Below are 26330 nucleotides of genomic sequence, written 5' to 3' on the forward strand. Positions count from 1 at the left end.
GGGCGCTCAGCAAAAAGTTTGTCAAATACATTAATCAGTAACTCGGAAAACTGACTTTGCCTACTAGGTAAATGGTGGTGCTGTAAACTGAGATAGTGAGAGGGGGAGGACAAGTGGGTTTGTTTTCAGCTTAGGTCTCGTTGAATTTCAGTTCTCATACATCATCCAAGTACAGATAGATCAGTTTGTTATTCACACCATAGTTAAATGATCCAGGAAAATTCTGTAGATACAGATAGACTATTCTAAAATAAATATGGGAAAGCAAAGGAACTAGAATAACAAAAACAATTTCGGAAAGTAAGAATCAGGTGTGAGAAATCAATCTCCCCAATGTCAGGAGCTCCAGTAGTCAATACTGTGTGTTATTGCTGTAGGTGTAGAAACACAGATCAACGAAACAGAACAGAGAACTCTGAAACAGAACAGAGTTTTTTGAAATCTTTGAAACAGATTCACACAAATAAGCCCAACTAATTTTTAACAGAGGCCCCAGAACAATTCAGTGGGAGGAAGATAACTTTTTTGGCAAATGGCATTGGAGCAACTGGACATCCACACATCCAGAAACAAGCTTCAGCCTGGTCTTACAGCTTATACAGAAATTCACTCAACGTGGACTACAGTTGTAGTTCAGTCACTCCGTTGTGTTCGACTCTTTGCAGCCCCATGGACTGCAGCATGCCAGGCTTCCCTATCCTTCAGCATCTCGTGGAGCTTGCTCAAACTCATGTCCATTGAGTCAGTGGTGCTATCCAACCATCTTGTCCTCTGGACTAGAGTTAAGTATAAAATGTAAAATTATAAAAATTTTAGGAAAAAAATTTGGGAGAAATCTTTGGTAGTAGATTTCCTAGAGTTGATGCCAAAGCATAATCCTTCAGGGAAATATTGATAAATTGAACTTCATCAAACTTTGGCTTCATGATAGACCCTGTTAAAGGGCTTCCCTGATGGCTCAGTGGTAAAGAATAGACCAGCCAATGTAGGAGATACAGGTTCGATTCCTGGGTCAGGAAGATCCCCTGGAGGAGGAAATGGCAACCCACTCCACTATTCTTGCCTGGGAAATCCATGGACAGAGGAGCCTGGTGAGCTACATTCCATGAGGTAACAAAAGAACAGATACAACTTAGCAACTAAACAACAAACAAGACCCTGTTAGAAAGAAGACCAAGCTACAGAGTGGGAGAAAATATTTGCAAACAACACATCTGACGAAGGACTAGTATCTAAGATACATATTCTAAAATATGAAACTCAGAAGGAAAACAATTCAGTTAGAATTGGCAAAAGATATGAAGAGTCATATCGCTGAGGAGGATATGCAGGTAGCAAGTAAGCACTTAAAATATGTTCAACATTAGCTGTTAGGGAAACCACGTTAAAAGAACCATGAGATACCAAAACACACCTGTCAGAATGGTGAAACATATATACCACCGAGTGCCGGCTTGGATGTGGAAAACCAGGCTCACCCAGACATCGTAGGGAGGGATGTTAAATGGACGGTTTCTTTAGGAGCCAGACATGCAGTTAACATATGGCACAGTAATAGCAGTCCTTGGCTTTTATCCTGGAGAAATGAAGACTTTAAGTTCACAAAGAAATCTGTACATGGGTATTTATCGTGGCTTTGTTTGTGATAGCCCAAACCTGGAAAAGAGCCAGATGTTCTTCCACAGGTGAATGGCTAAACAAACATACGTGGTGTGTGTGTCACGGAGCACGACTCCACCATAAAGAGGGGCGGACTACTGACAGACCCCAGCCCCGGACGGCTCTGCAGAGCCCTGCCGGGTGCCGAGTGGACCTGTCCCCAAAGGCGTGGACCACACGACTCCATTCGTGCAGTGCTGTTGACGCGGCAGAGTTACAGAAATAGAGAGCGGGCTGTAGGTCACCAGGGGTTAGGAGGCGGTGCTGGGGGACTGGAGGAGAGTGCTGTGACTGTAGAGGCAGCAGGAGGGTCCTTGTGAGGGAAGGCCCTGTGTCAGTGTCACAGCGTGACCGTTGGGGATGCTCAGGGGAGGCGACGCAGGAGCTCTTTGAATTCCTTACCGCAGCTGCGTGCGAAATCACCGTTGCCGTTCTGTCGCCCAGTCGTGTCCGACTCCTTGCGACCCATGGGCCACAGCAGGCTGACCAGCCTGTCCCTCGCCGTCTCCCAGAGTTTGCCCAAGTTCATGTTCATTGCATTGGTGATGTCGCCCAGCCATCTCATCTCCACTGTCTCCAAGTAAAAAGTTTAAAAAAGTGAAGCCCTCTTAAGCACATGGTGCTGTGCAGAAATGGGCGCGGCCAGGCCTTGTGCCGCCTTCCGGGGGGCAGACAGCCGTCAGTTATCCCACGAAGCAGGGTGACACTGCATCTGGGGCGTGTGCTGTCAGGGGAGGCGGGGGACTCACCGTGTGCACTGGGCCTGGTTGGGGCAGCCAGCCCAGGTGGACGGGTGCTGAGGCAGCTTTCGTTACAGCACACGACTTTGCTGTGGTTACTGCAGCTCTTCGTGTGTCAGTGTCCTCACCTGTGAAATGGGGATGACAGTAGAGCCTTTGGGGCTGTGGTTGTGGTTAGTACAGATACTAAATGAGTTTGTAATGTGCTTAGGGTGGTGCCTGACATATAAACTCTGCTGGAGAGTTTGTTCACTGACTAGAGGGTTCTTGAGATAAGAGCTGAAGGATACATGGGACTGTCACCTCCATGAAGAGGGGAGGGCCCTTTCCACGCCCAGGGAGCAGCTGAGCCTGGGCAGGCACCGGGGCAGCCTCGTAGGGCCCAGAGGAGGGTGTATGTCTGGGAGAGGCGGGAGAGGCCTGGCTGCACGGGCTTGTCTGCTGTGTTGATTACTTTGCTGGCAAAACGTGGTGAGAAGTGATTAAGGCCTTAATGCATGGCATGGGGAGAGGTGAGCATCAGGCCTGCCCTGGGAAAAGATCATGCTGGCTGCAGGGTAAAGAAGAGATGCGAAGGGCCAGGGTGACGGTGCACAGATCACTGAGGAAGTCACTGCAGCGAACCAGTTTTCTCCCTGGGGACTTTTCTCGGATTAGCTCTACTCTTCATAGCTCTATAGGAGTATACTCGCAAGTCACTGTGTCTGTTAAAATGATTTGAAATGGTTTTGAATATGTTTTTAACAGTTTAAAAGGAAAAATAAGACTGTAGTAATCATTTTTTTTTTTATATGCAGAATTTCAGTTGCTGTATTACGGTTTAAATACCCTTTTGTGATCAAGCCTAGGGATGGAGTTTAGAACCTGAAGCGGTTAAACACTGGTGTCCAGATTCCTTCTGTGTACTTACTTTATGCTTTCATAGATTCTTGACTATTTTATAGCGGTGTTGTGCAATAAAAACACCTGTGCTGCAAATCAAGCCACATGTTTAACTTTCAATTTCTTAGTAACCATATTAAAAAGAAAATGGTGAGATTAATTTTAATGATATATTTTATTTAACCCATTATATGTAAAGTATTATTTCAGCAGACACGTGCGTGCTTAATCTTATATGACTCTTTGCGACCCCATGGACTGTGGCCTGCCAGGCTCTTCTGTCCATGGGATTGCCCAGGCAAGAATATTGGAGTAGGGAAAAAGAAAACAATACTGGAGTGGGTTGCCATTTCCTCCTCCAGGGGGTCTGCCTGACCTAGGGATGGAACCTGTGTCTCCTGCATTGCAGGCAGATTCTTTACTGCTGAGCCACTAGGGAAAGCCCATTTGTTTCATCACGGAATCAATATAAAATTATTAATGAAATATTTGGCATTCCTTTTTTTATGAAATCACAGGAATCCAGTAGATACTTCTCCTTAGAACCATATTTCAGGGCTAGTGGCTGCTGGTCAGACAGTTCAGCTCTACAGGTTTCTGGGTTAATAAGAATAGTTTTTTAAAGTTATTGAATTTATAGAAATAAGAACCCACACAGACCTGATTTTAACAAACTTTGAAACAGAGTTGGTTGCTCTTGTTACAAAGAAAGCTGTGAAGTTTAGATGTATCAGAGGTGTTCGTGAAATGAAGTTTTTTAAACACTGCGAAAGGGTTAAGTTACAAGTTATCACTAACAGTTTTTGAGAGACTTCCAGGGACAAAATGGAGGAGCTGTGTTGGAACTTGCTAATGGAGGGCTCAGGACACAGTTTTACTTGAGCGCGATTTCTTGGTGTTGTACAGCCTCTAGCAAATTAATGTCCATTGACGCATGTTATCACAAGTATTAAGCGCTTCCAGTGTGACCGTCACGTAAAGAAGTGAAGAATAGTGTCTGTGTTCTTTGCAAACCCTTAGTGGACGTGCTTTGCTACATCAAAATGAAAATGACTTTTGAATTGTTAATGCTTTTTTTTAAAAAAAAAAACTTTTAGTTCTTTACTCAAGAGCCACAATATTTAATTTTATCACCTTTGTGGACACTGCAAAGTTCTTAGTATGAACAGTTATATTCATACTATTTTAACATTTACCTTGAAATAAAACTCTTGTTTTAATTAATATATTCTAACAGATCTCTGTATAATAGACCATTTTTGGTAGACGTAATCATGAAACATCAGTAAAGTTGAAAAGCAGTAAATATTTAAGATTTTCTTTGTAACTTAGGTGCTAGTTTTTGGTTATTTTACCACAACCAGATTAGCACTGTTGTCGAAAGGCCTTGTTTATTGAACACTGAATACATCTCTCTTTTTACCTGCTTGATTAAGTCAACAGTCTGATCACTGTTATCTGTGTATTATGTTCTACTTACTGCGTAAGATGTTCAGACCAGAGCTCTCCAGCTCCACCTTCTCTTAACTTCTCTTTAAATTAGGTAATTGATACATCTTTTTAAAAGTTGTTGTTGTTCAGTTGCCCAGTCATGTCTGACTCTTTGCGACCCCGTAATTTTTAATTAGAGGTTACTTCTCCCCCACCCCACCCCACCTGGCCAGAGGAAAATATCCTGAGGACTGGAGAGTGTTTTGACCTTCAAGTCTTGTGCGCTAGATTCCAGCGCTGAAAGCGGACCACGCGTAGTCCACTCGCCTTTACTCATGTGTGCTCATCGTGACAGAGCTGACAAATCTCGTTTTACCAGGCTTACTGGATGAACTGCTCCTGCGATTATAGCTTTCAAGTCCCACCCCTAAACCTTTTGAACCTCTTGCTGGTATCTTGCTCACTTGTTTTGATGTTGAGCACGTAGGTAGATGGATTTACAACACCAAGCTATTCAGGAGTTACATTGTTCTTAAAGCACGGAGTAAGAGCCTTGAAAACATGTTCTTGCTTGTTAATTCTCTTATGGAAAGAAATGCAGATAGTGACCTGTTACCATATTTTCATGGCTGATATTTGACTATGGGCTTTGAAGCTTTAAATTTTAAAGTGTTGAAAGGAGAATGGAATTTTACAGATGTTTAAATGACATTACTTTAACATTAGTATTGGCACCTGGTGAGATATCCAAAAGGTACGTAGTGTCTCCCGTTCATACCTGGTGCGTCAGCCACTGTCCCTTTCTCCTGTGGGCAACTTTCTTAGAACTCTCTCCAGAGGTGGTCTGTGCACACACAGCCAGCTATGTGCTGCAGGTCAGCCTCTATCACAGCCCCCTTTCTTTGGGTGGAAGCCCCACACATACTGTGGTTGTCACTTAGTTGCTAAGTCGTGTCCAACTCTTGTAACCCCATGGACTGTAGCCCGCCAGGCTCCTCTGTCCATGGGATTTTCCAGGCAAGAATACTGGAGTGGGTTGCCATTCCCTTCTCCAGGGCATCTTCCTGACCCAGGGATTGAACTCTGGTCTCCTGCATTGCAGGTGGATTCTTTGCCATCTGATCCACCAGGGAAGCCCTTGCGTATACTATAGTATATTGTAAACACTTCTCTGTACTTTGTATTTTGAAACAATGGATCTGAGAGACTACTTTATACCATTACCTGAAGAAGTTCTTCATTCCTTTTTACAACTGCTTAGTGAGAATAGAATTATTAAATGATCCCCAAAGACTTAACCCAATAGAGTTAGCTATTGTTACAGTAATGAAGTTAGTATTTTTTTTAATATGAGATCAGAAGTTTTCTTTACATTGTTAAAGTAGATGGTTTTTATTATATGTTGGGAAAATGTTAAAGCCATTTCTCCCCCCGCCCACTTTTTTTTTTCAGATAACCAGACAGCTAAATGGAGTCTGAGCAGCTGTTCCATAGAGGCTACTGTAGAAACAGCTACAACAGTATAACCAGTGTGAGTAGTGATGAGGAGCTTTTAGACGGGGCAGGTGTTATTATGGACTTCCAGACTTCTGAAGATGACAATTTGTTAGATGGTGACACAGCAGTGGGTAAGTTTGACATTATAGCTCTTAATATTTGTCATCATGAATTGTTTTAGACATTGTTTTATTGAGGTTAAGTTTTGGGATGGCTTTTTTGTTGTTTTAATTTTTACTTATTTCTTTGGCTGTGCTGGGTCTTAGTTGCAGCATGTGGAATCTTTAGCTGTGGCATGTGAACTCTTGGTTGCGGCATATGGGATTCAGTTCCCTGACCAGGGGTTGAACCTTGAGCCCCCTGCATTGGGAGCGTGGAGTCTTAGCCATTGGACCACCAGGGAAGTCCCTGTTTTTATTTTAATTGCAGTGATTCATGTAACCATTTTAAAGTGCACAATTCATTGGAATTTAGTCCATTCACGCTGTTGTACAGCTACCACTGGTGTCTGCTTTTCATTTGTTGTTTCGTCACTCAGTTCTGTCCAACTCTTTTGCAACTCCATGGACTGTAGCCCACCAGGCTACTCTGTCCATGGAATTTCCCAGGCAAGAATACTGGAATGGGTTGCCGTATTCTTCTCTAAGGGATCTTCCCCAACCTGGGGATAAAACCTGAGTTGCGTGCAGTACAGGTGGATTCTTTACCACTGAGCCACCAGGGAAGCCCAAAAGAAAATCTCATATATGGATAAACTTAAAAATTTCAGTATAATATACTGCAGAGAGGTACACAACTGTAGTTGAAGCAGAAAAGCAAAACTTATGGGGTATATATTATATATAGAGAGAGACAGAGACATATAGAAAGAGATTTATTATGAAAGATTGGCTCATGTGATGGCAGAGGCTGAGAAGTCCCACCAGCTGCCAGCTGCATAGTGGGAGCTCAAGAGAGTTGGTGGTGTGGTTCCAGTCCAGATCCAAAGGCCTGGGAACCAGGGGAGCCAGTGAGTTGAGGCCCAGTCCGTACCTGAGGGCCCAGGCCCCATGGTGCTGATGTCCAAGGGCCGCTCCAGCAAGAGCAGAGTTTTCAGTCTGCCAGTTCAAATGCTCATCTCTTCCGGAAAGGCCCTCGCAGACACACTGGCTATCTGGGCATCTCTTTGCCCAGCCTCGTTGATACATAAAATTAGCCAGCACAATAATCACCATGTCACAAGCATGGAAATGAATGAATTTCTACAAAGTAGTTACACTCATATACCTCAATTAAGAAATAAAACGTGACCAGTTTCCCAGCAATCCGCCCGCGTTCCCCCTTCCAATTTCAGAGGTAACTGTTATTTTGATTTCTGTCACCACAGATTACATTTGCAGGTATTTAAACTTTATATAAAAGGATTTATACTATATATACTCTTTTGAGTCTGGTGCCATTTACTTGTGTTTTGATTCATGTATGTTGTTGAATATAGCAGTAGTTAATTTATTTTCATTGCCATGTAGTATGCCCTTTGTAAATACACTTCAGTTTATCTGTTCTATCTGTCATATGTTGTGAAACACATTTAGGTTTTTTAAATTAATTTTTCTTAGATTTTGGCTATTAACAATCATGGTGCTGAGAATTTTCAGGTACATGTATTTTAGTGCATATCATGTACGCAGTTGTGTGGGATTTATCCCTCAGGATGGTCTCTTGGATGACAGGTGTGTGAATGTCAGATCCTGTGAAAGGCGGTCACAGTCTGGGCATTGTGTCAGCAGTGTGTGAGCTCTGCTTGCGTCACGTCTTCACTAATACTTGATGTCGGTTTAAAAATTTTGGCTCTTTTGATGTGGGTGCATGTGTAAATCATGTGATGTGTAAATCAAATTTTGGGTTTGATTTACAGTTGCCTAATGGCTTATGAGTTTAAATGCCTTTTGTGTGTTGTTTGGCTTTTTAGATAGCGTCTTTTGAAGTGCCTGTTCAGTCATTTTGCCTAAGAGGTCTTTATGCATTCTGATTGAGTCCTTTGTTAGATTTATGTATTGCAGATGTCTTCTCTTGCTCTTAGTAGAATCTTTTGATGAAGATACTGTCAATTTTAATGAAACCCAGTTAATGTTTTCCTTTATTCTTTATACTTTTCCTGTTCTGTGTTAAGATAGCTTCCCATACATACCTCAAGGTCAAGAAGGTATTCTCTCCTTGTCTCCTACAAGTTTTATTTTTTGTGTCTCTCTTGCATTTAGTTTTATAATCTAACTGCAGTTAATTTTTATATGTGATATAAGTGTTCAGATTCATTTTTTCCTATATGGATAACTATTCGGCCCATATATTGGAAAATCTTCCATTTTCCAGTGCATCGGAGTGACCTGTTTCTCATCTATCAAGTGGATGTATTTCTATAGGTCTGTTTCTGGACTTTTTCCTCTGTTTCATTGAAATATTTGGCTGTCTTTGTACCAAAAGCCAGGTGGTGCTAGTGGTAAAGAACTGCCAATGCAGGAGACATGAGTTTGATCCCTGGGTTGGGAAGATCCCCTGGAGGAGGGCATGGCTACCCACTCCAATATTCTTGCCTGGAGAATCCCCATGGACAGAGGAGCCTGGCGGCCTACATCCTTGGGGTCGCAAAGAGTTGGACACAATTGAAGGGACTGAGCACGCATGGACGTACCGAAACCCAGCATATATATGAGTTTCGTTTCTCGCATTGGTTTTATGTAAATGTGGTCCGTTTACATTTAATGTAACCACTGATATATTTAGGTTCAAGTCTACTGTCTTTCCATTTCTGTTCTATTTGTCACAGTTGGCTTTTTTTTTCCCACCTTGCTTCCTTTCTCTTCCCTCCAATACTGTTAGTTATGCATTCCCTTATATTTTGTTTGATGGGTTACTCTAGAGATTAAAACATGTATTCTTATTAGTTCTACTATAAATTAGTACTTTTCTTTCTTGACATATTTGTTGTTGTTATTCAGTCACAAAGTCGTGTCTGACTCTTTGTGACTCCATGGCCTATAACCTTCCAGGCTCCTCTGTCCATGGGATTTCCCAGGCAAGAATACTGGAGTGGATTGCTATGCCTTTCTCCAGGGAATCTTCCTGACCCAGGGATCGAACCCACATCTCCTGCATTGGCAGGCAGATTCTTTGCCACCGAGCCACCAGGGAAGCCCTTTGGACGTATAGTTGGTACTTATTTATTGAATGAGTGAATTAATTACAAATAAAATGAGTCATCAAGCTTGGTTATATGCCTTCATTTCATTCATGACAGCTGAAGGATCATATAAGTCATTTGACAGAGTTAAAATAGTGGAAGAATTAGGATGAAACTTGAAGTTAGTGGATTCCTTCCAGTTTTCATGGTTGGGGTGGTATAAATGAGTGCTTTTACCAGTTTATGGGAAATGTAAGGACCTTAGGATATTTTAGCCCCTTTTCTCCCCTCCTGTTTTTTGTGCTATTGCTGTCTTTTAATTCTTTATATATTTTAAACTGCACAAGACATTGTTGTTGTATTATGTTGATACCTGTTTAGGTTTCGCAACTTTACTTTTTCTGGTGCTCTTTATTCTGTCCTGCATTTTCGTGTTTTTATCTGGGATAATTATTTTTCTGCCTGAAGAACTCTCATTAGTATTTCTTTTAATTGCAATCTGCTAGCAGTAAGTTCACCCACTCCAGTGTTCTTGCCTGGAGAATCCCAGGGATGGGGGAGCCTGGTGGGCTGCCGTCTATGGGGTCGCACAGAGTCGGACACTACTGAAGTGACTTAGCAGCAGCAGCAGTAAGTTCACTTAGTTTTTGTACAAGCCTTTGTTTCATCTTTATTTCTGAAGGATATTTTTGCACCTGTATTCCAGATTTACATTGATCTTTTTTGAACACTTCGAAGATACAATTCTCATGGCATTTGCCTTCTGTTGAAAAGTCAGTTGTCAGTTGTATTTCCCCCCACTCTGGCTTCTTTTATGCCTTTTACTTTGTCTTTGGTTTTTCTGAAACTTAAGCTTAGTCATAGTGTGCCTAAGTGTAGTTTTCTTATTGTTTATCCTGGCTGGGGTTTAGCACTTCCTGAATTGTCACCTGTTTTTTTTTTTTATTTCATTTTTGGATAATTCTGACCTGGTGTCCTCAAGTATTGTTTCTAGTATTCCCCCTCTGCTTTCGTTTTAAGACGCCAATCACATTTGTTACATCTTTTCACTTGTGTCTCTTATGCTTTCTTCTATATTTTCTTTTTTTAATTTGGATGTTTCACTTCATTGGGGTAAATAGCAAGGAACGTGATAGATAGCTGGATCAAGTATTGTGTGTGGTTTTATAAGCAGCAGCCAAAAGTGGCTACACCTGTTCGCTCTCCCACTCTCCGTGACTGAGAGCTCCTGCTGCGCCCGTTCTTGTTGGTGTTTGATGCTGTGTCCGTGCTCTGGAGGCTGGCTTTTGTCACAGGTGTGTAGTGCTGTCTCATTATTTTTTGTCAGGTTTTGAATTTCAGTTATTTATCAGCCATAGAATTCCCACTTGATTGTTTTTAAATAGACTTCTGTACTCTGGGAGAAATTCTCTGTGGTTTTTGTGTATGCGTGTGCTTTTTTTCACCTCTGTATTAATCACTTGTTTAAAAGTTCATGTCTGAGTCTTCTCATGTTGAGGTCACCTGTGAGTCTATATCTCTTGCTCTTTTCCTCTTGGTTTCTGACTTTTGACCTTGACTGCAGATGGGTTGGAGAAGGCAATGGCACCCCACTCCAGTACTCTTGCCTGGAAAATCCCATGGATGGAGGAGCCTGGTGGGCTGCAGTCCATGGGGTCGCTAAGAGTCGGACACGACTGAGCGACTTCACTTTCACTTTTCACTTTCATGCATTGGAGAAGGAAATGGCAACCACTCTAGTGTTCTTGCCTGGAGAATCCCAGGGACGCGGGAGCCTGGTGGGCTGCCGTCTATGGGTCGCATAGAGTCGGACACGACTGAAGCGACTTAGCAGCAGCAGCAGCAGCAGCAGATGGGTTCTGTAATTCTTATTGAATGCTGAATGTTGTATGCAAATACTTACAGGTGCTCTGGTGAAGGTGACATCTTCACCAGAGTGTATTTAGAGTTCCTGGCAGACGGGTAGTCTGGGAGCCAATTGCAATGATCCCATCAAAGATGGAGAGAATTTGCAGCCTGGTTTCAGGCTTCCTGAGGTTTAGTCTGTTTTTGGCTCACTTTAGTTTTAGGGCAGAGCCCCTGAGGGTCTAGGAGAAAGCCTGGCATGTTCATGAAGGCTCTGGGTCTCTGTGTGCCTGGCTGAGACTGATGGCGGCTCTGCTTGCCTCTTCAGGCTCCAAACCGCTGCTCTGTGCTTGGTTTCTCAGCCTCTCTCTCCTGAAGTCTAGGAATTGTAGCTGTTTGAAGAGAAAGGTCAGTTGGTGATGGACAGGGAGGCCTGGTGTGCTGTGATTCATGGGGTCGCGAAGAGTTGGACACGACTGAGCAACTGAACTAAACTGAAGAGAAAGGTATCCTGGTATGAAGTGTTGTGTCTCATTTCTCCAGGATGCTGGCCCCTTTGAGTCCACTCCCGAGTGCTTTTGTCTCTGTGGCCCTAGGAGATGGGTGAGAGCTCTCAGCTGGAGGGCACCGTCATGGTGCTGCTGTGAACCGGAAATGGCTCGGGGTAAATAGACGAGGCTGTCTGGGAGTACCTGTTTGACTTCTTTTCACAGTGTTGGCAGTTCAGGTTCTCGCTGCCTTGTATCTTGAATGTTTGATTTAGAAAAGCAACAACAGTGTTTTGCTGTTATTGGTCATTTGCTCTCTTCCTTGTTGGTGGATTTTTTTTACCCTAATTTTAATTACAAAGTTACAAACCAGATAAACACATGTATTCATAATTTGAGAACATACCCATTTTTCTGTGTTTAAGTAGCTCCCTGGCCCTTTATATGAAGCGCTTTAGAAACTGAGGGTCGTAGAAAGACATAGGAGGACCAGCTCTTTGCATCTTCCCAGGATTGGTGATGTCTTCATTTATAGTTTTCCACAGGAGAGTGTGTCAAGTCAGAAGGAAGGAACAAGGGACAAAGAAGAATTTTCTTTTGTTATTATTATTTTTTTTAACCAGGAAGGATATTTTTCAAAAACCCCATCAGTAGACTTCCTCTTCCGTCACTGGCCAGGACTGAGTTACATGCCCACACCTAGACTGATCACTGACTAGGAGGATTGCTGACTGGTTAGAACAATCTTTATTTGTTCCCTGCGGTTAGGCACATTACCAGCCACACAAAATGAAGGTTCTGTCAGCGGGAGAAGCTGGAACGACCTGGGGTGAGCGGCTATCAGTGTTTTCCACGAGAGTCTGTGCTCAGAAGTGCCTGGTTGAACGTGCAGGTTGTGGAACAGCAGTTGGCAACAGCTATGTCAGTGTAAACTTCGGGGGTTACAGGTTCTAAATGTTACATCTTGAAGAAAGCATATTACTATTAATTTTTAGAAGCTTTTTGACGTGGACTATTTTCCAGTCTTTATTGAATTCATTACAACATTGCTTCTGTTTTATGTTTTTGTTTTTCGGCCGTGAGTCATGTGGGATCTTAGCTGCCCAACCAAGGATCGAACCCACACGTCCTGCATTGGAAGGCGAAGTCCTAGCCACTGGGCTGCAGGAAGTCTCCAAAAGGATATTATTTTGATACCTGTTTAGAATTGTGAAGAGTGTTCTAGAACGGGAGATAATGCATGAAGACCCAGTTGGGAGAAAAGGGATTATGTTGTGAGACAGCGAATGTAGCTGGTAGGATTGGTGCTAGCTCTTCTCTCAGCAGAGCGGACGTGGTTCTCTTCACAGTAGCTGGGGAGGGCTGTCTGGAGGAAGTCCTGGTCTGCCCCAGGGAGACCTCCCCATCTGGGCCGGGACAGGTTTCTGAGGGCAGAGGTCATCTCTGAGTCTGGAGCATGGAAGTGGACAGTGGGACACGCGGTTGAGTGTTAAATAGTCTTTGACTTAATTTCTCTTTAGAACACCAAAAAGTCATCAATCACTAGAGAGAACTGTTGGTGTTTGGCTTGTGTTGGATAGAAACCTCATGTTCATTGGCTCTCCAGTTGCAGACCTGCACTTACATCATGGCTCTGCCAGTTATTAGCTGTGGAACCCCAGCCAGTCGCTTTGCTGTAGAGCTTTCCTCTGTAACTCATAGTGGTTCTTCTCTCTTCTGTGTTCCTTCCCCTTTGGGTGCCTTAGGCTCTATCCCCCAACTTGACCAGTTTCCTTTTAATTTAGCATTCAGGTAAGATGTTGGGAACATTCCTGGTAGTATCAAAAAGAAGTGTAGCCCTATTTAAAACTGGAATACGACACTGGACTAGGATTTAGGTTGCAGAGATAAACCACTGTGGAGTCCCCTGACTCCAGTGAACAATTGAGTTACTTACATGTTGCATAGCTCTTGTTTTGAAAATAGCTTAAAAAGATGGACCCATGGATCTCAAAGATGAGATCAGCCTTATCTGCTCAGAGTGAATCCTAAATGATACAGAATATGCTGTGATTAAAAAATAGAGCTTATCCGTAATGATAATGATGACTAATTGGTAGTATCAAAAGTCTATAAACTAGTGAAAAGCTGAAAAATTAGACTTGATATGTGTTTAAATATATTGAGTGAGTCACTTTAGTCTGTAATTCAAATTCTGTGGAGAATGCAAAATTTTTCATTACAAGTAGCAGGAAGAAAGGGCCAAGATTTTGTTGTCTGAGTTGTATTCATTAAAGAAAGCCATATGGTTCTTGATTCGTTGAAAATGAAACACACACGCGTTCCTTTGCACAACGGCGCGTTATTCTTAAATGTACTGGCCTCACTGGGAGTAAGAAAACTGAAAACTAGAGTCAGCCACTGTTCAGCAAAGTAACTCTCAATGATTAGTTTGTGTTGATGATGGTAATGAGTTTAAAGTTTAGTTTCTTATGTCCCTTTTTATATCACACATGAAATGTGAATAGTGCAGCTTACTTGCTGTGTCAGGAGTCCCTTCCATGTTTCTAGATTGTTTGTGAATGGTAGTGTCACAGTCCAGAGAAGGCGATGGCTCCCCACTCCAGTACTCTTGCCTGGAAAATCCCATGGACGGAGGAGCCTGGTAGGCTGCAGTCCATGGGGTCGCTAAGAGTCAGACATGACTGAGCGACTTCCCTTTCACTTTTCACTTTCATGCATTGGAGAAGGAAATGGCAACCCACTCCAGTGTTCTTGCCTGGAGAATCCCAGGGATGGGGGAGCCTGGTGGGCTGCCATCTATGGGGTCGCACAGAGTTGGACACGACTGAAGTGACTTAGCAGCAGCAGCAGCAGCGTCACAGTCCAAGGGAAAGTGTGCCAGGAGCAGAAGCATCCAGAGGGCTCACTCCTGACCCCTCCATGTCTGTTGTTGTGTGGTCGCTAAGGCATGTCTGATGCTTTGCCACCCCGTGGATATAAAGAACCTTAAACATTTGGAAATACTAGATTCAAACGTAAGCTGTTTTTTTTTTTTTTTCCAAGACCATGGGGCACATAATCACAGGGTCTGAAATGCAGAGACACCACATGTTAACAGATTGTTGTGTTCTCTTTCGCGTGTATACCACAAGCTGAGCCTCAGGACTCGGAGAGCCACATAGCGCACGGGACTGCAGGGTGGACTGTCTGTCCTGGTCTTGTGACCTGTCCACCTCTGCTGGAACTTCCCTTCCCTTCTGAGCTCTTACAGAGAGTCCAGCATTTCATTTGAATAGATGTAGCTTTATTCAGAATGTTTGTGTTTGGGTCTCATGTCCCTCTGGGTGGCACGTTCACCAGTACTGTCTACACGAGGGATTTCAGGGCAGGAGGCCTGGGAAGTGGAGGCTGAGGGGCCAGGCCAGAAGCTGGCTGGCCTTCTCCTTGGATGCCTCTCAGGGTTTGGCAGACCTCACAGTCCAGGGTCCAGGCCTTAGTCCTGCAAACCTGGAAGTAGGGCATTAGCCCCGCCAACTGAGCTGTTGCTTAGAAGTGGATTCATATTAACCAGGATCTTAGATCTTGTTAGATGAAAACTGCGAATGTATTTACAATGAGTAAATACATTAATCACTGATGTTTTACGTCTTTTGAGAGAAAAGACGTAAAGCAGCATGTAAAGACACACAGGATTCAGGACTTAACTATGTTTTTGAGAAGGATGGAGCAAAAGGAAAACAGGTTGAAATGCAGGAGATCTAGAGATGAGTGTTGGTGAAAGCTTAACGGCTACGTACTTTCTGAGGGGAGACTGGGAATTTGGCTCTAAGCTTTGTAGTGGTGAGTGAAACTAGGAAACCTGTTTAGTTAAGTGATTCTTGGTGTTTATGAGAGAAAAACTCAATCAGTTTCTCAGCGGATTCCCTGTTACTGATTTTAAGATAATCCGTTTTTGAGCGACATGATGAAACGATTCCTTTCTACGCTCTAGGCTGGTTTTCAGGACTGTGATTGCAGTAAACAGCAGTGGTTTTCACAGGGCTTTCTTTTGTAATAACATCCATTAACATCACCGGCTTGAATCCCAAGGCCTGATTCCACGAGGGCCCTGTTACTATATGGTACAAGCATTGATTATTTATGGTGTTCTGGCAGGATCCATAGATATAATTCAGGCTGTTTTGGAACAGGTGGACAGCATGGAGTTTCAGAAGTCATCAAACTGTATCACTATTGTCATTTTATTTTTTTTGCTGGAGGGTTTTATATAACATTACATAGCAGTGATTTTAGAATTATATTTTGGAATTATAACAGCTACGTACTTATATTCAGCTCATTTTCCTTAAGCATTTGAAGAGCCTAGCACAACCTAAGACTGATTAGAAGGCACTAGAAGTCCCCTTAATGAAAAATGGAGGCTGTACTCATGGGCAGGGTCAGGGGCCTTTCTTGAAAATCATTTTGTATCTACCGGAAGATACAAATACATGATGAACAGAAGGTCCAGAACTTATATTCCATGTGACAAGGTCACAATAATTGCAGCTATGATAAATTTGAAAGGAAGTAGCTACCCATAGACATTTTAAAAAGAAAAAAGCTAAAACAAAACATTCTCTCATGTATCCACAAAATGCCTGGCTTTGACTAATTTATTCAAGTATGTCTCTTAAGGCAGTAGTCCTCAGATCTTTTGTTTTCAAGATCTTTTTCTATTCTTAAAAGATTATTGAGGACTCTAACAAGGTGTTTTTTTTTGTTTTTTAATTTTAATATAGGTTCAGTTCAGTTGCTCAGTGGTGTCCGACTCTTTGCAACCCCATGGACTGCAGCACGCCAGGCCTCCCTGTCCATCCCGGAGTTTACCCAAACTCATGTCCATTGAGTCAGTGATGCCATCCAACCATCTCATCCTCTGTTGTCCCCTTTTCCTCCTGCCCTCAACCTTTCCCAGAATCAGGGTATTTTCAAATGAGTCAGCTCTTTGCATCAGGTGGCCAAAGTATCAGAGTTTCAGCTTCAACATCAGTCCTTCCAATGAACACTCAGGACTGATCTCCTTTAGGATGGACTGGTTGGATCTCCTTGCAGTCCAACGGACTCTCAAGAGTCTCCTCCAACACCACAGTTCAAAAGCATCAATTCTTCAGCGCTCAGCTTTCTTTATAGTCCAACTCTCACATCCATACATGACCACTGGAAAAACCATAGCCTTGACTAGATGGACCTTTGTTGGCAAAGTAATGTCTCTGCTTTTTAATATGCTGTCATATTAAAACTGACAGGTTGGTCATAACTTTCCTTCCAAGAAGTAAGCATCTTTTAATTTCATGGCTGCAGTCACCATCTGCAGTGATTTTGGAGCCCCCAAAATAAAGTCAGCCACTGTTTCCACTGATTTCCCCATCTATTTGCCATGAAGTGATGGGGCCAGATGATTACAATATCAATATTTACCATATTAAGAATTAAAATCAAAGTATCAATCCTCTTAAATTCATTAAAAAATAGCAAAAGTACATTAATAACTTTTTTAAGCTAAAAATTAGCTGTATGTTCAAAAGTAAAAATAAACTGAAAAGAGTGACGTTGTTTCATGTTTTTACAACTATGTCTAATGTCTGTTTCATAGGAAACAAAACATCTAGATTCTTAGATCTGTTTCCCCACTAAGCCTTGTGATGTGTTGTTTGGTTGAAACATCTGAGAAATATTTAAGAAAATTTGGCCTTATACAAATATTGAGTTGGCTGAAAAATTCATGCAGATTTTTCCATTACATCTTATGGAAAAACTCAAACAATTTTTTTTTTGCCAACCCAATATATAGTTAGATAAAAAAGAAATCATTTAATAGCCTTTTCAGATCATTGTGGATCTCCTTCTTTGATACTACACCCAAACTCAACAGATGATAATTTCCTAAAGGTTAATTGCAGTATGGCAACTGAACCCATAGTGATGAAAGTTTTGCATTGTGTTAATTAAAATCCATGAGCCCATCTTGTGCTTTGAGTGACTCTGTCACCCATGCATGCATTTGTAATCTGCGTAGCGCTCAGTCGTGTCTGACTCGGTGAGCCCGTGGACTGTGGCCGCCGGGGTCCTCTGTCCGTGGGATTATCCAGCCAAGGACACTGGAGTGCTGGAACCTCCCTGGTGGGCCAGTGGCTCAGACTCTGAGCTCCCAGTGCAGGGGGCCTGAGTCTGGTCCACGGTCAGGGAACTAGATCCCCTGTGCTGCAACTAAGATCCGGTGAAGCCAAATAAATAAAAACAAATGCTGGACTGGGTTGTCTTTTCCTTCTCCGGGGATCTCCCTGACCCAGGGATCAAGCCCGAGTCTCCTGCATCTCCTGCATCGGCAGGTGGAGTCTTTACCACTGAGCCGCCTGGGAAACCCCTGTAACATGCGTTAGTCACTTGGAAGTTGTCACTAGTTTATTAGTTTGCTAGGGCTGCCTTAACACAGACTGGGTGCCTTCAACAACAGAAATTAATTTCCTCACAGACCTGGGTACTTCCCCACAGTTCTAGAGGCTGAAGGCCTGAGACGGAGGTGTTGGCGGGGCTGTTGGCTTCTTCTGAGGCCTCTGTCCTTGGCTTGTAAGCGTCTGTCTCCTGGTGGTGTCCTCATATGGTCTGTGTATATCTGTGGCCTGATGGCATGAGTTTACTAATCCTCCTGGATTAGGCCCCGCCCCAGTGACCTTACTTAACCTGAATTACTCTTATAAAGGTCACATTCTGAGGTGCTGTGGCGGGGGGGGGGGGGGGGGGGGGTGGGGCAGGGTGTTTTTGTACCCATTTGGTGGGGCACAGTTCAGCCCATAACAGATTTCTTTAGATCTTGCTAATAATGTTCACATTATTTTATTACACAAAACCAGTGAGTCATGTTTTTCAGTGTGGCCACCAATAATCCCACAATCCTATGAGAAGTCTTCATCTGTTGGGAAGGTGTCAGGCACCTACTGGTGAATACATCTTTCCCAAAATTTAATATCTGCTTTTCCTCAAGATGACACCATTGCTGAACAGTCTATGCAAAAGGGTTTTGTGTGTTATTTCCATTAAAAGGATGTCCACTCAAGAGTTGCACTTTCATAAACTGAATAACCTCCTGTTTCCTGAGGGGCATTTGAAAGGGAATCAGGCTTTTATTGTCTAATGGTAATGTGGTGGTAGAGAATTCAGTGCCCGCCAGTCTGTGTTGGTGCCACTTGTGAAAGTGAAAGTCACTCAGTCGTGTCCGACTCTTTGTGACCCATGGACTATACAGTCCATGGAATTCAGGCCAGAATACTGGCGTGGGTAGCCTTTTCCTTCTCCAGGGGATCTTCCCAACCCAGGGATCGAACCCAGGTCTCCCGCATTGCAGGTGGATCCTTTACCAGTTGAGCCAGCAGGGAGGTTCTGGTGCTACTGGGATTTGTGCTGAATGCCAGCCACTACCTACTATGCGTTGCTCTCGCGCTATGAATAGAGTGAAAGAGAGTCTTGTGGAGGCTGAATAATCTCCCTCCCCCACCCCTGTGATTGATTCCTGGAGCCTGTTAATATGTTACTTTACATGATAGAAGGGACTCTGCAATTTGAATAAGTAAAGAATCTTGAAATGGAGCCATTATCCAGGATTATCTGGGTAGCTCCATTGAAATCCCAAGCATCCTTAAATGGAAGGGGCACGAGGATGAGTCTGAAACCGGGGCTGGCCAGCTGAGAGAGTTGCAGGAGAAAGCCAGTTCTGACCCCATGTTGGAAACTGTTTCTTTGACTTGCTTTCATCATACTCAATGGCTTGCCTGGAGAACCCTGCCCCTCTGCTTGGCTGTAAACTAAAGCGCCTTTGTTCAGCTCACGGAGAGAGTTTGTCCCTGCCCACCTGTGAATAGATGAGATAAACACACCCCTTCCAAAGGCTGGCCGCTCCCTTGAAGATGTTTTGCTAGACTGAAGACCCTTTCACTGTACTTGCCCACTGCATCTCCCGTTCCTGCCTTTTGACTTTAGTTCCTCATTGCTTCTTTCTCTCTAATCTATACAAGAACCTGGCTTCCACACCCCAATGAGATGGTTATTTTGAGGCACTAGCCTGCCATCTTCTTGGGCTGCTGGCTCTTCCTTGCCTCAGCACGTCTCAGATTCATTGGCCTGTCATGTGGCGAGCAGAGGGAGCCTGGACTCAGTAACAAGAGGAAGGGGCCACCGGCCAGGGAAGGAAGCCGAGAACAGCGTGGAGGTGATTCTCCCTTGGGGTCTCCAGAAGGGGCGCCCCCGCAGACACCTGGACTGTGTACTTCTGACTTCCACAAGTGGAAGAGAACACATCGTGTCCTTTCAGACCACCGAACCTGTGCTCATCTGTCACCGTTGTGGTAGGTGGCCCGCGCAGAAGTCTCATCTCAGGAAAAATGCTGCGGACCTTGAGGTCTCCAGGGCTCTGTGACTGCACTGTGGGAGTTCTGACTTGAGATAAGCCAGCTGCAAAATGCACATGGGGAACTGAGTACGGTGCCTTGCTGTCTGGTATTTTATAAGCTATGTGAATGGAAGGGCTTATATAAAAAGGGCAAAATCTGCGTGTATAATGTGATCCCAGTTCTCAAAATACTGAATACACACACGTACACACACCCTGCACACATTTGGTGGGAGATAAACCGAAATAGTGATTTTTCTCTGGATGATGGAATTTTTTTTAATGCTTTACAATTATTTTGTTTGTTTATTTTTGGCTGTGCTGAGTCTTTATTGCTGCGGGGGCTCTGGTTGTGAAGGTACGGGTTTCCCACTGCGGTGACTCCCCTTACCGTGGAGCACACGCTTTCCCTAGGCGTGTAGGCTTCGGAAGTTGCAGCGCTGACTGAGTTTCACCGTGGTGTGTGGGATCTTCCCAGATCAGGGATCAAACCTTCGTCTCCTGCATTAACAGGAAGATTCTTTATCCATTGAACCACCAGGGAAGCCCCTTGTTAATGCTTTCTGTTGTTTTGCAAATTGTCACCAATTTTGCAGATTTATAAAACGGTGAGCCAAAACTTCCAACTGACTGTAAGTTGTATTTGTCCACATAGAAAGATCGAAAGTGTTTTCTGAACAGTTTAACTTGCGTTATAACTGAAATGTTTAGCCATATGGCAAACATTCTGTGATGTTCTCTCGCTGGGCCTTGCGAATGTTAAAGTTGACCTTGTGCCTGGCTGGCTGAACTCCAGGTCTCTGCACACCTTTCCTCTGCCTGTAACGCCTGTCATTACCTGTGCCTTGCTCCTCAGGTTTTCCCTCACGCCCCTGGAAAGCCTTCCCTGACTTCTCAGGTGTGGGTTACACCCTCCTGTGTCGTGAGCTACGTTGCTTCTGTTGTGTTTGCTTTCTTGGCTTTTCTTATTTATTTTGGTTGTACCTTGCCTTCTTCCTGGACTAAGCTTGCCATCTTTCAGTATATTTATCCTTTGTTTTTCTGTCTGCTTTGTTCTATTTAGGGCTGATCCATTATGTACTAATGGCATTTCTTAACTCTTGATGAGCAATCTTATTTTCTTTATTTCTAAACTTTGTGGCACTGGGGTATTAGTCAACCATGGTCAGCCATGGGTGTGGTTTATTTCTCCCTTCTCAAAATGTCTAATATATTGGCATACATTCCAGTAGAAGCTTGTTAAAAGTTTACTGCTTTATAAAATATTCATCCTGTTTAACATATTAGCTAGGTTTACTTTATAATGTTTAGGAGTCTTTTTTTTCCTTTTTTATTTATTGAACTAATATAGGTGTATTGAGAAAAGTTTTGGTTTAACTGGACACATAAGGCGCCAGTGGAGTGGCAGGAACTGTCACACACCCACGTTGTCACAACGGTATCACACGGGGGCCCCAAATGAAGAGTCATCAGGAGGGAAAAGCCACAGGATAGAAGAGGTGGGCTACGGTATATCCAGCGCCCTGGGGTTAGTCGTGCCAGCACTTGGGTTTGTCATCTTTCTTATCTAAAAAATGAATGTGAAATATCTAGTCTACTCACCCAACTCAGATTAATCTTGGAAACAAAATAGAACAATATAGTAGAAGACATTGTGGAAATGTTACTGTTAACGTGTGAGTCCTTTGTGGCAGTTTTGGCCTGGGTTCTCAAAGGCTATCTGTACTTAGTCAAACAGATTACATCATGACATTCACATAGGTTATCCTGGATTCATAATAATCTCATACAGTTAACTGCAGGGTTTAGTGATGACTTGGGTTGCCTTGGAGAAGTGCTGATTCTAGACCTGGGGCAGGGAAGATACAAGGGGTGTAGTATGAGAAGGAAGGAAATGCTCAGAAACAAAAAGATCAGGACGGTCAAAGGAACACTGAAGGAACCTGAGAGAGCACCTTGTGGCCAAACCTGGAACCACTTGAGCACAAAAATAAGGCAGAAGGAAATGGCAACCCACTCCAGTGTTCTTGCCTGGAGAATCCCAGGGACAGGGGAGCCTGGTGGGCTGCCATCTATGGGGTCGCACAGAGTCGGACACAACTGAAGTGACTTAGCAGCAGCAGCAGATTATATCCAAAGTGTAAGATCAATGTAAATGAGTTCATTTATGCAATGTAAATGATAGGAACTGATATAAATGACTGAACATTTTATAAGTGGGGGAGAAAAGACAAGTGTCCTGGATAATTTCTGTAGCTGTCCATCCTTGAGGAGGAGGAGCTGCCTCCTACCCTCCTCCCTTGATGATGGGCTGCATGTGGTGGCTGCCTCCCAAGACTAGAGCCTGGGATGCTAGGAACTCCGCAGTGGAGGGAGCTGGCCAACACCGTCATACCGGATACTGGAGGTGCCACTGCCAGTGAGGCCGTGTGGACATCGCATACCCCCAGCATGTGACAAGAAGACCACTTGCCTTGGTGACACTTGCCTTTCCAAAGACTCATAACCCCAGTCTAAGCACAGGAGGAACTGTAGACAAAGCCAGACTGATGGGGACAAGGTCATGACAAAGAAGGAGAGACTGAGAAACTGTCAAGACCAGACGAGTTGAGAGATGCGTTGCCTAAATGCAGTGTGGTGTCCTGGATGGGACCCTGGGGTAGAGAGAGGACAGTGGCAGAGGCTGGTAAAGCCAGAGAATGTCTGGGCTTTCCTTAGTGGAAGTGTGCCGATGTCAGTTTCTTAGCTGAGAAAAACATGCCCTGAACACACAGGACATTGTGAAAGTGAAGGGAAAGTGAAAATTGTTCAGTCGTGTCTGACTCTTTGCAACCCCATGGACTATCCAGTCCATGCAATTCTCCAGGCCAGAATACTGGAGAGGGTAGCCTTTCTGTTCTCCAGGGGATCTTCCCAACCCAGGGATTGAGTCCAGGTCTCCTGCATTGCAGTCAGATTCTTTACCAGCTGAGCCACAAGGGAAGCCCAAGAATATTGCAGTGGGTAGCCTATCCCTTCTCCAGCGTATCTTCCCTACTTAGGAATCAAACCAGGGTCTCCTGCATTGCGGGAAGATTCTTTACCAACTGAGCTATGAGGGAAGCCCACATAGGATATTAACTGAGAATGAATATTTGGGATGGTAGTCTGGGAAGCTGAGTGAGAGATACTCAGGACCTCTTTGTACAGTCTTTGCCACTGTCTTACACATCTAGAATTAGTCCAAAGTAATGTTTATTAAAAAAAAAAATGAGTCCAAAAGCATTAACTTATAAATAATAAAAGCAAAATGTGCTTATTGTAGAAAATGCGATTGATAGAAATTAAGCATGCTAAATTAAGATCCCTCATAATCCTGCTACCCACAGGTAACTGACAGTTTTGGTGTATTTTTTTTAGACTTCTATGTATTTTCCATCCAGCAAGTAATTGTTAGGCTCCTTTATGGGCCAGGCACCACGCCAGGTGCTGGAGATGGAGCAGTGAACAAGAGTGATGCGAGTCTCTCTCATGGAGTCTGGGCTCTGCTGAGAGAGAGAGCACCACTGAAATAAATAGTAACCCCACAGGAAACAGTGACAGTGGTGTTAAGGTGAATGCTGTCAAGAAGCAGTATGGTTGTGAGGACATATAAGTGAGGGAATCTAAGATGCATCATTGGAGGTGAGAAGTGAAAAATGAAGAGTCGAGCAGGTGATGGGAGCAAGGAGTGGGGTGCTGGGAGTTGGGCTACAAGTGTGGGTACAGTCGGGAGATCCTTGGGGAGGATGGAGTTAGGGGCTAGAGTGGGAAGGGACTGTGGCTGGAGGGGTGGTTAAGCAAGGTTGAAACTCTGCATTTTAAGGTGTTGGGCCTTTTCCCTGAAGAGTGATGGGGGAGTAGTATGGTGATAGTAATTTTAGAAGATTGTTCAGCTGCCATGTGGATTGGAAGGTAGTGAGAGCAGGGAGGTGAGTGTCGTAGGTCAGAAGGGAGCTGATGGGTTCTCTGATGGGCAGAGTGACCTGCAGAGCAGATGGAGTCAATAGAGAATCCCAGGTGAATCAAGCCAGATGTGCTGACGGGATGGGGGCTGGGGGTGCAAGGGAGAGTTCTGCGTTATTAGTATGTGAAGCTGGTAGTGCCATGTACAAGGTGGAACCTGGGACCTTTTTCAGTTAATGTTAAAAACATTGCCTTATGTTACAAAAGCATACCTTAGCTTTAATGGTTGCATAATATTTGAATACATGAATGTGTTCTAAATTTCTGGAAAAAAATTATTGGGAGAATGGCATTTATTAACATTAGTTAATGTATAGTGAATACATTTTGAAAATGGATGGTAGAATTGTTGCTAAAAACTCTAAATGCTGCTAAGATGATTCGAGTTGGTCAGTTTCTGTGAATAAGAATAATGAAGTTTATTTGGTATCAGCTGCAGGGAAAACACGTTAATAACATAATCCAACAGTAATTTTTTAGTAAACTCGGTATCCTCGCCTGGCAATTTGTAAGCAGAAACAAATTACTGACGGTGTAAGATTATGGTACAGCTCAGAAATCTAAGAAATGTATTCTGAGTTAGAATAATTTGACTGTGCTACAGCTTTTCAGAGGTTATGTTTGTGCATGAGGTCTTCAGCAGGTGACAAGTTGATTTTAATTTCATCCGGCATCTCCCAATAACATTGGTGGCATTGTTCTAATGAGTGAGGCGTTTGCCTTTAAAGTTGAATTTGGCAACATAGGCTCAACCCTTTAAAAGAACGTGAAATGGCTATATCATGAGTCCTCAGTAAAAGGTTTTTAGAAATTCTTAAAGTTCATAATAAAACAAGGCCACTATCATTTAATGGCTGTCTGTCGGGAGAAGGTCAAACCTCTTTCAAACACTCCGCTCAGAATTATTTTTAGAAATGAGCAAATAATTCTAGGGTTCATCTGATACTCATTCTAAGCACTGTCATGTTCTTAATACATATGACACCCTTCAGATTCTGTTGCCAACTAACTTGTAGATTTTCTCTGCACCTGAATCTCCTACCTAATACACGTGGTAGGGGACTTGCTGAATTTATGTGCACAGATATAGGTAAGGTCATGTGTTTAGGGAGAGCTAACCCATACTAAGTTTATGAAGTGCTATAATTCAAGATGTTACTAACAAACTAGGAAAAAGAAGTTGGTCTGCTAAAGGGGTGCCTTAATGAAATTAGTCTGTTATAGCAATGGCAATCAAATGGTGGTTGGGTATTCTCAGAAAGATCATTGGGAAGATGTGAGCTTAGTTTTGATTGTCATCTATAGAACCTGATGGTATTTATCTCAGATGTCCCCTGTAATTATTGTAAATTGTTCTACAGAAAGAAGTCCATTGAAAGTTACTGAAATTACTAGGTCAATAAATAATTGTTTAATATTATACTCTACCTCTCATTGGAAAAGACTCTGATGCTGGGAGGGATTGGGGGCAGGAGGAGAAGGGGACGACAGAGGATGAGATGGCTGGAAGGCATCATTGACTCGATGGACATGAGTCTGAGTGAACTCCGGGAGTTGGTGATGGACAGCGAAGCCTGGCGTGCTACAATTCATGGGGTCGCAGAGAGTTGGACATGACTGAGCAACTGAACTGAACTGAACTGATACTCTACCTGGAGAAGGCAGTGGCACCCCACTCTAGTACTCTTGCCTGGAAAATCCCATGGACGGAGGAGCCTAGTAGGCTGCAGTCCATGAGGTCACTAAGAGTCGGACACCTGAGCGACTTCACTTTGACTTTTCACTTTCATGCATTGGAGAAGGAAATGGCAACCCATTCCAGTATTCTTGGCTGGAGAATCCCAGGGACGAGGGAGCCTGGTGGGCTGCTGTCTATGGGTTCACACGGAGTCGGACGCGACTGAAGCAACTTAGCAGCAGCAGCATACTCTACCTCCTTACCCTAATGTCATGATATAATGAATTATTGCTCTGTGCATGGAGACCATTACTTATGAACTGTTCTTGGGAGAATTGAGAAAACAGTCAGTTAAATTCCTGTTGGTGCAGTGGCTCCAGTTAAGAATTGAAAAAGGCTTCAGTAGTTATGAAGTAAACCTATAAAATCATCAGTTGAGGTAAATATTAATACCTAAAATCATAGGGAGTCAGTGGACTTGTTTAAACAGTTCTAAAACACTAGCATTTAGAGGAAATTCCTTGAAAGAATCTATGCTTAGAACAAATGAAAGTCAGAA

At 43.4% G+C, this 26330-nt stretch overlaps 1 protein-coding gene across 3 annotated transcripts in view; it reads left to right on the forward strand.

The window, feature by feature from the left end:
* The window catches only part of CLCN3 (chloride voltage-gated channel 3), an 89076-nt gene that overhangs the window by 4679 nt on the left and 58067 nt on the right, over positions 1-26330 (forward strand). For all 3 annotated transcript variants that reach the window (XM_027548937.1, XM_027548932.1, XM_027548933.1), the window contains exon 2: positions 6165-6340. In XM_027548937.1, the coding sequence (XP_027404738.1) occupies positions 6181-6340 (160 nt within the window). In that variant the 5' untranslated portion in view covers positions 6165-6180. The remainder of the gene's footprint in view (positions 1-6164; positions 6341-26330) is intronic.

The sequence above is a fragment of the Bos indicus x Bos taurus genome, chromosome 8 (genome assembly GCF_003369695.1).
Source record: "Bos indicus x Bos taurus breed Angus x Brahman F1 hybrid chromosome 8, Bos_hybrid_MaternalHap_v2.0, whole genome shotgun sequence".
Lineage (NCBI taxonomy): Eukaryota > Metazoa > Chordata > Mammalia > Artiodactyla > Bovidae > Bos > Bos indicus x Bos taurus.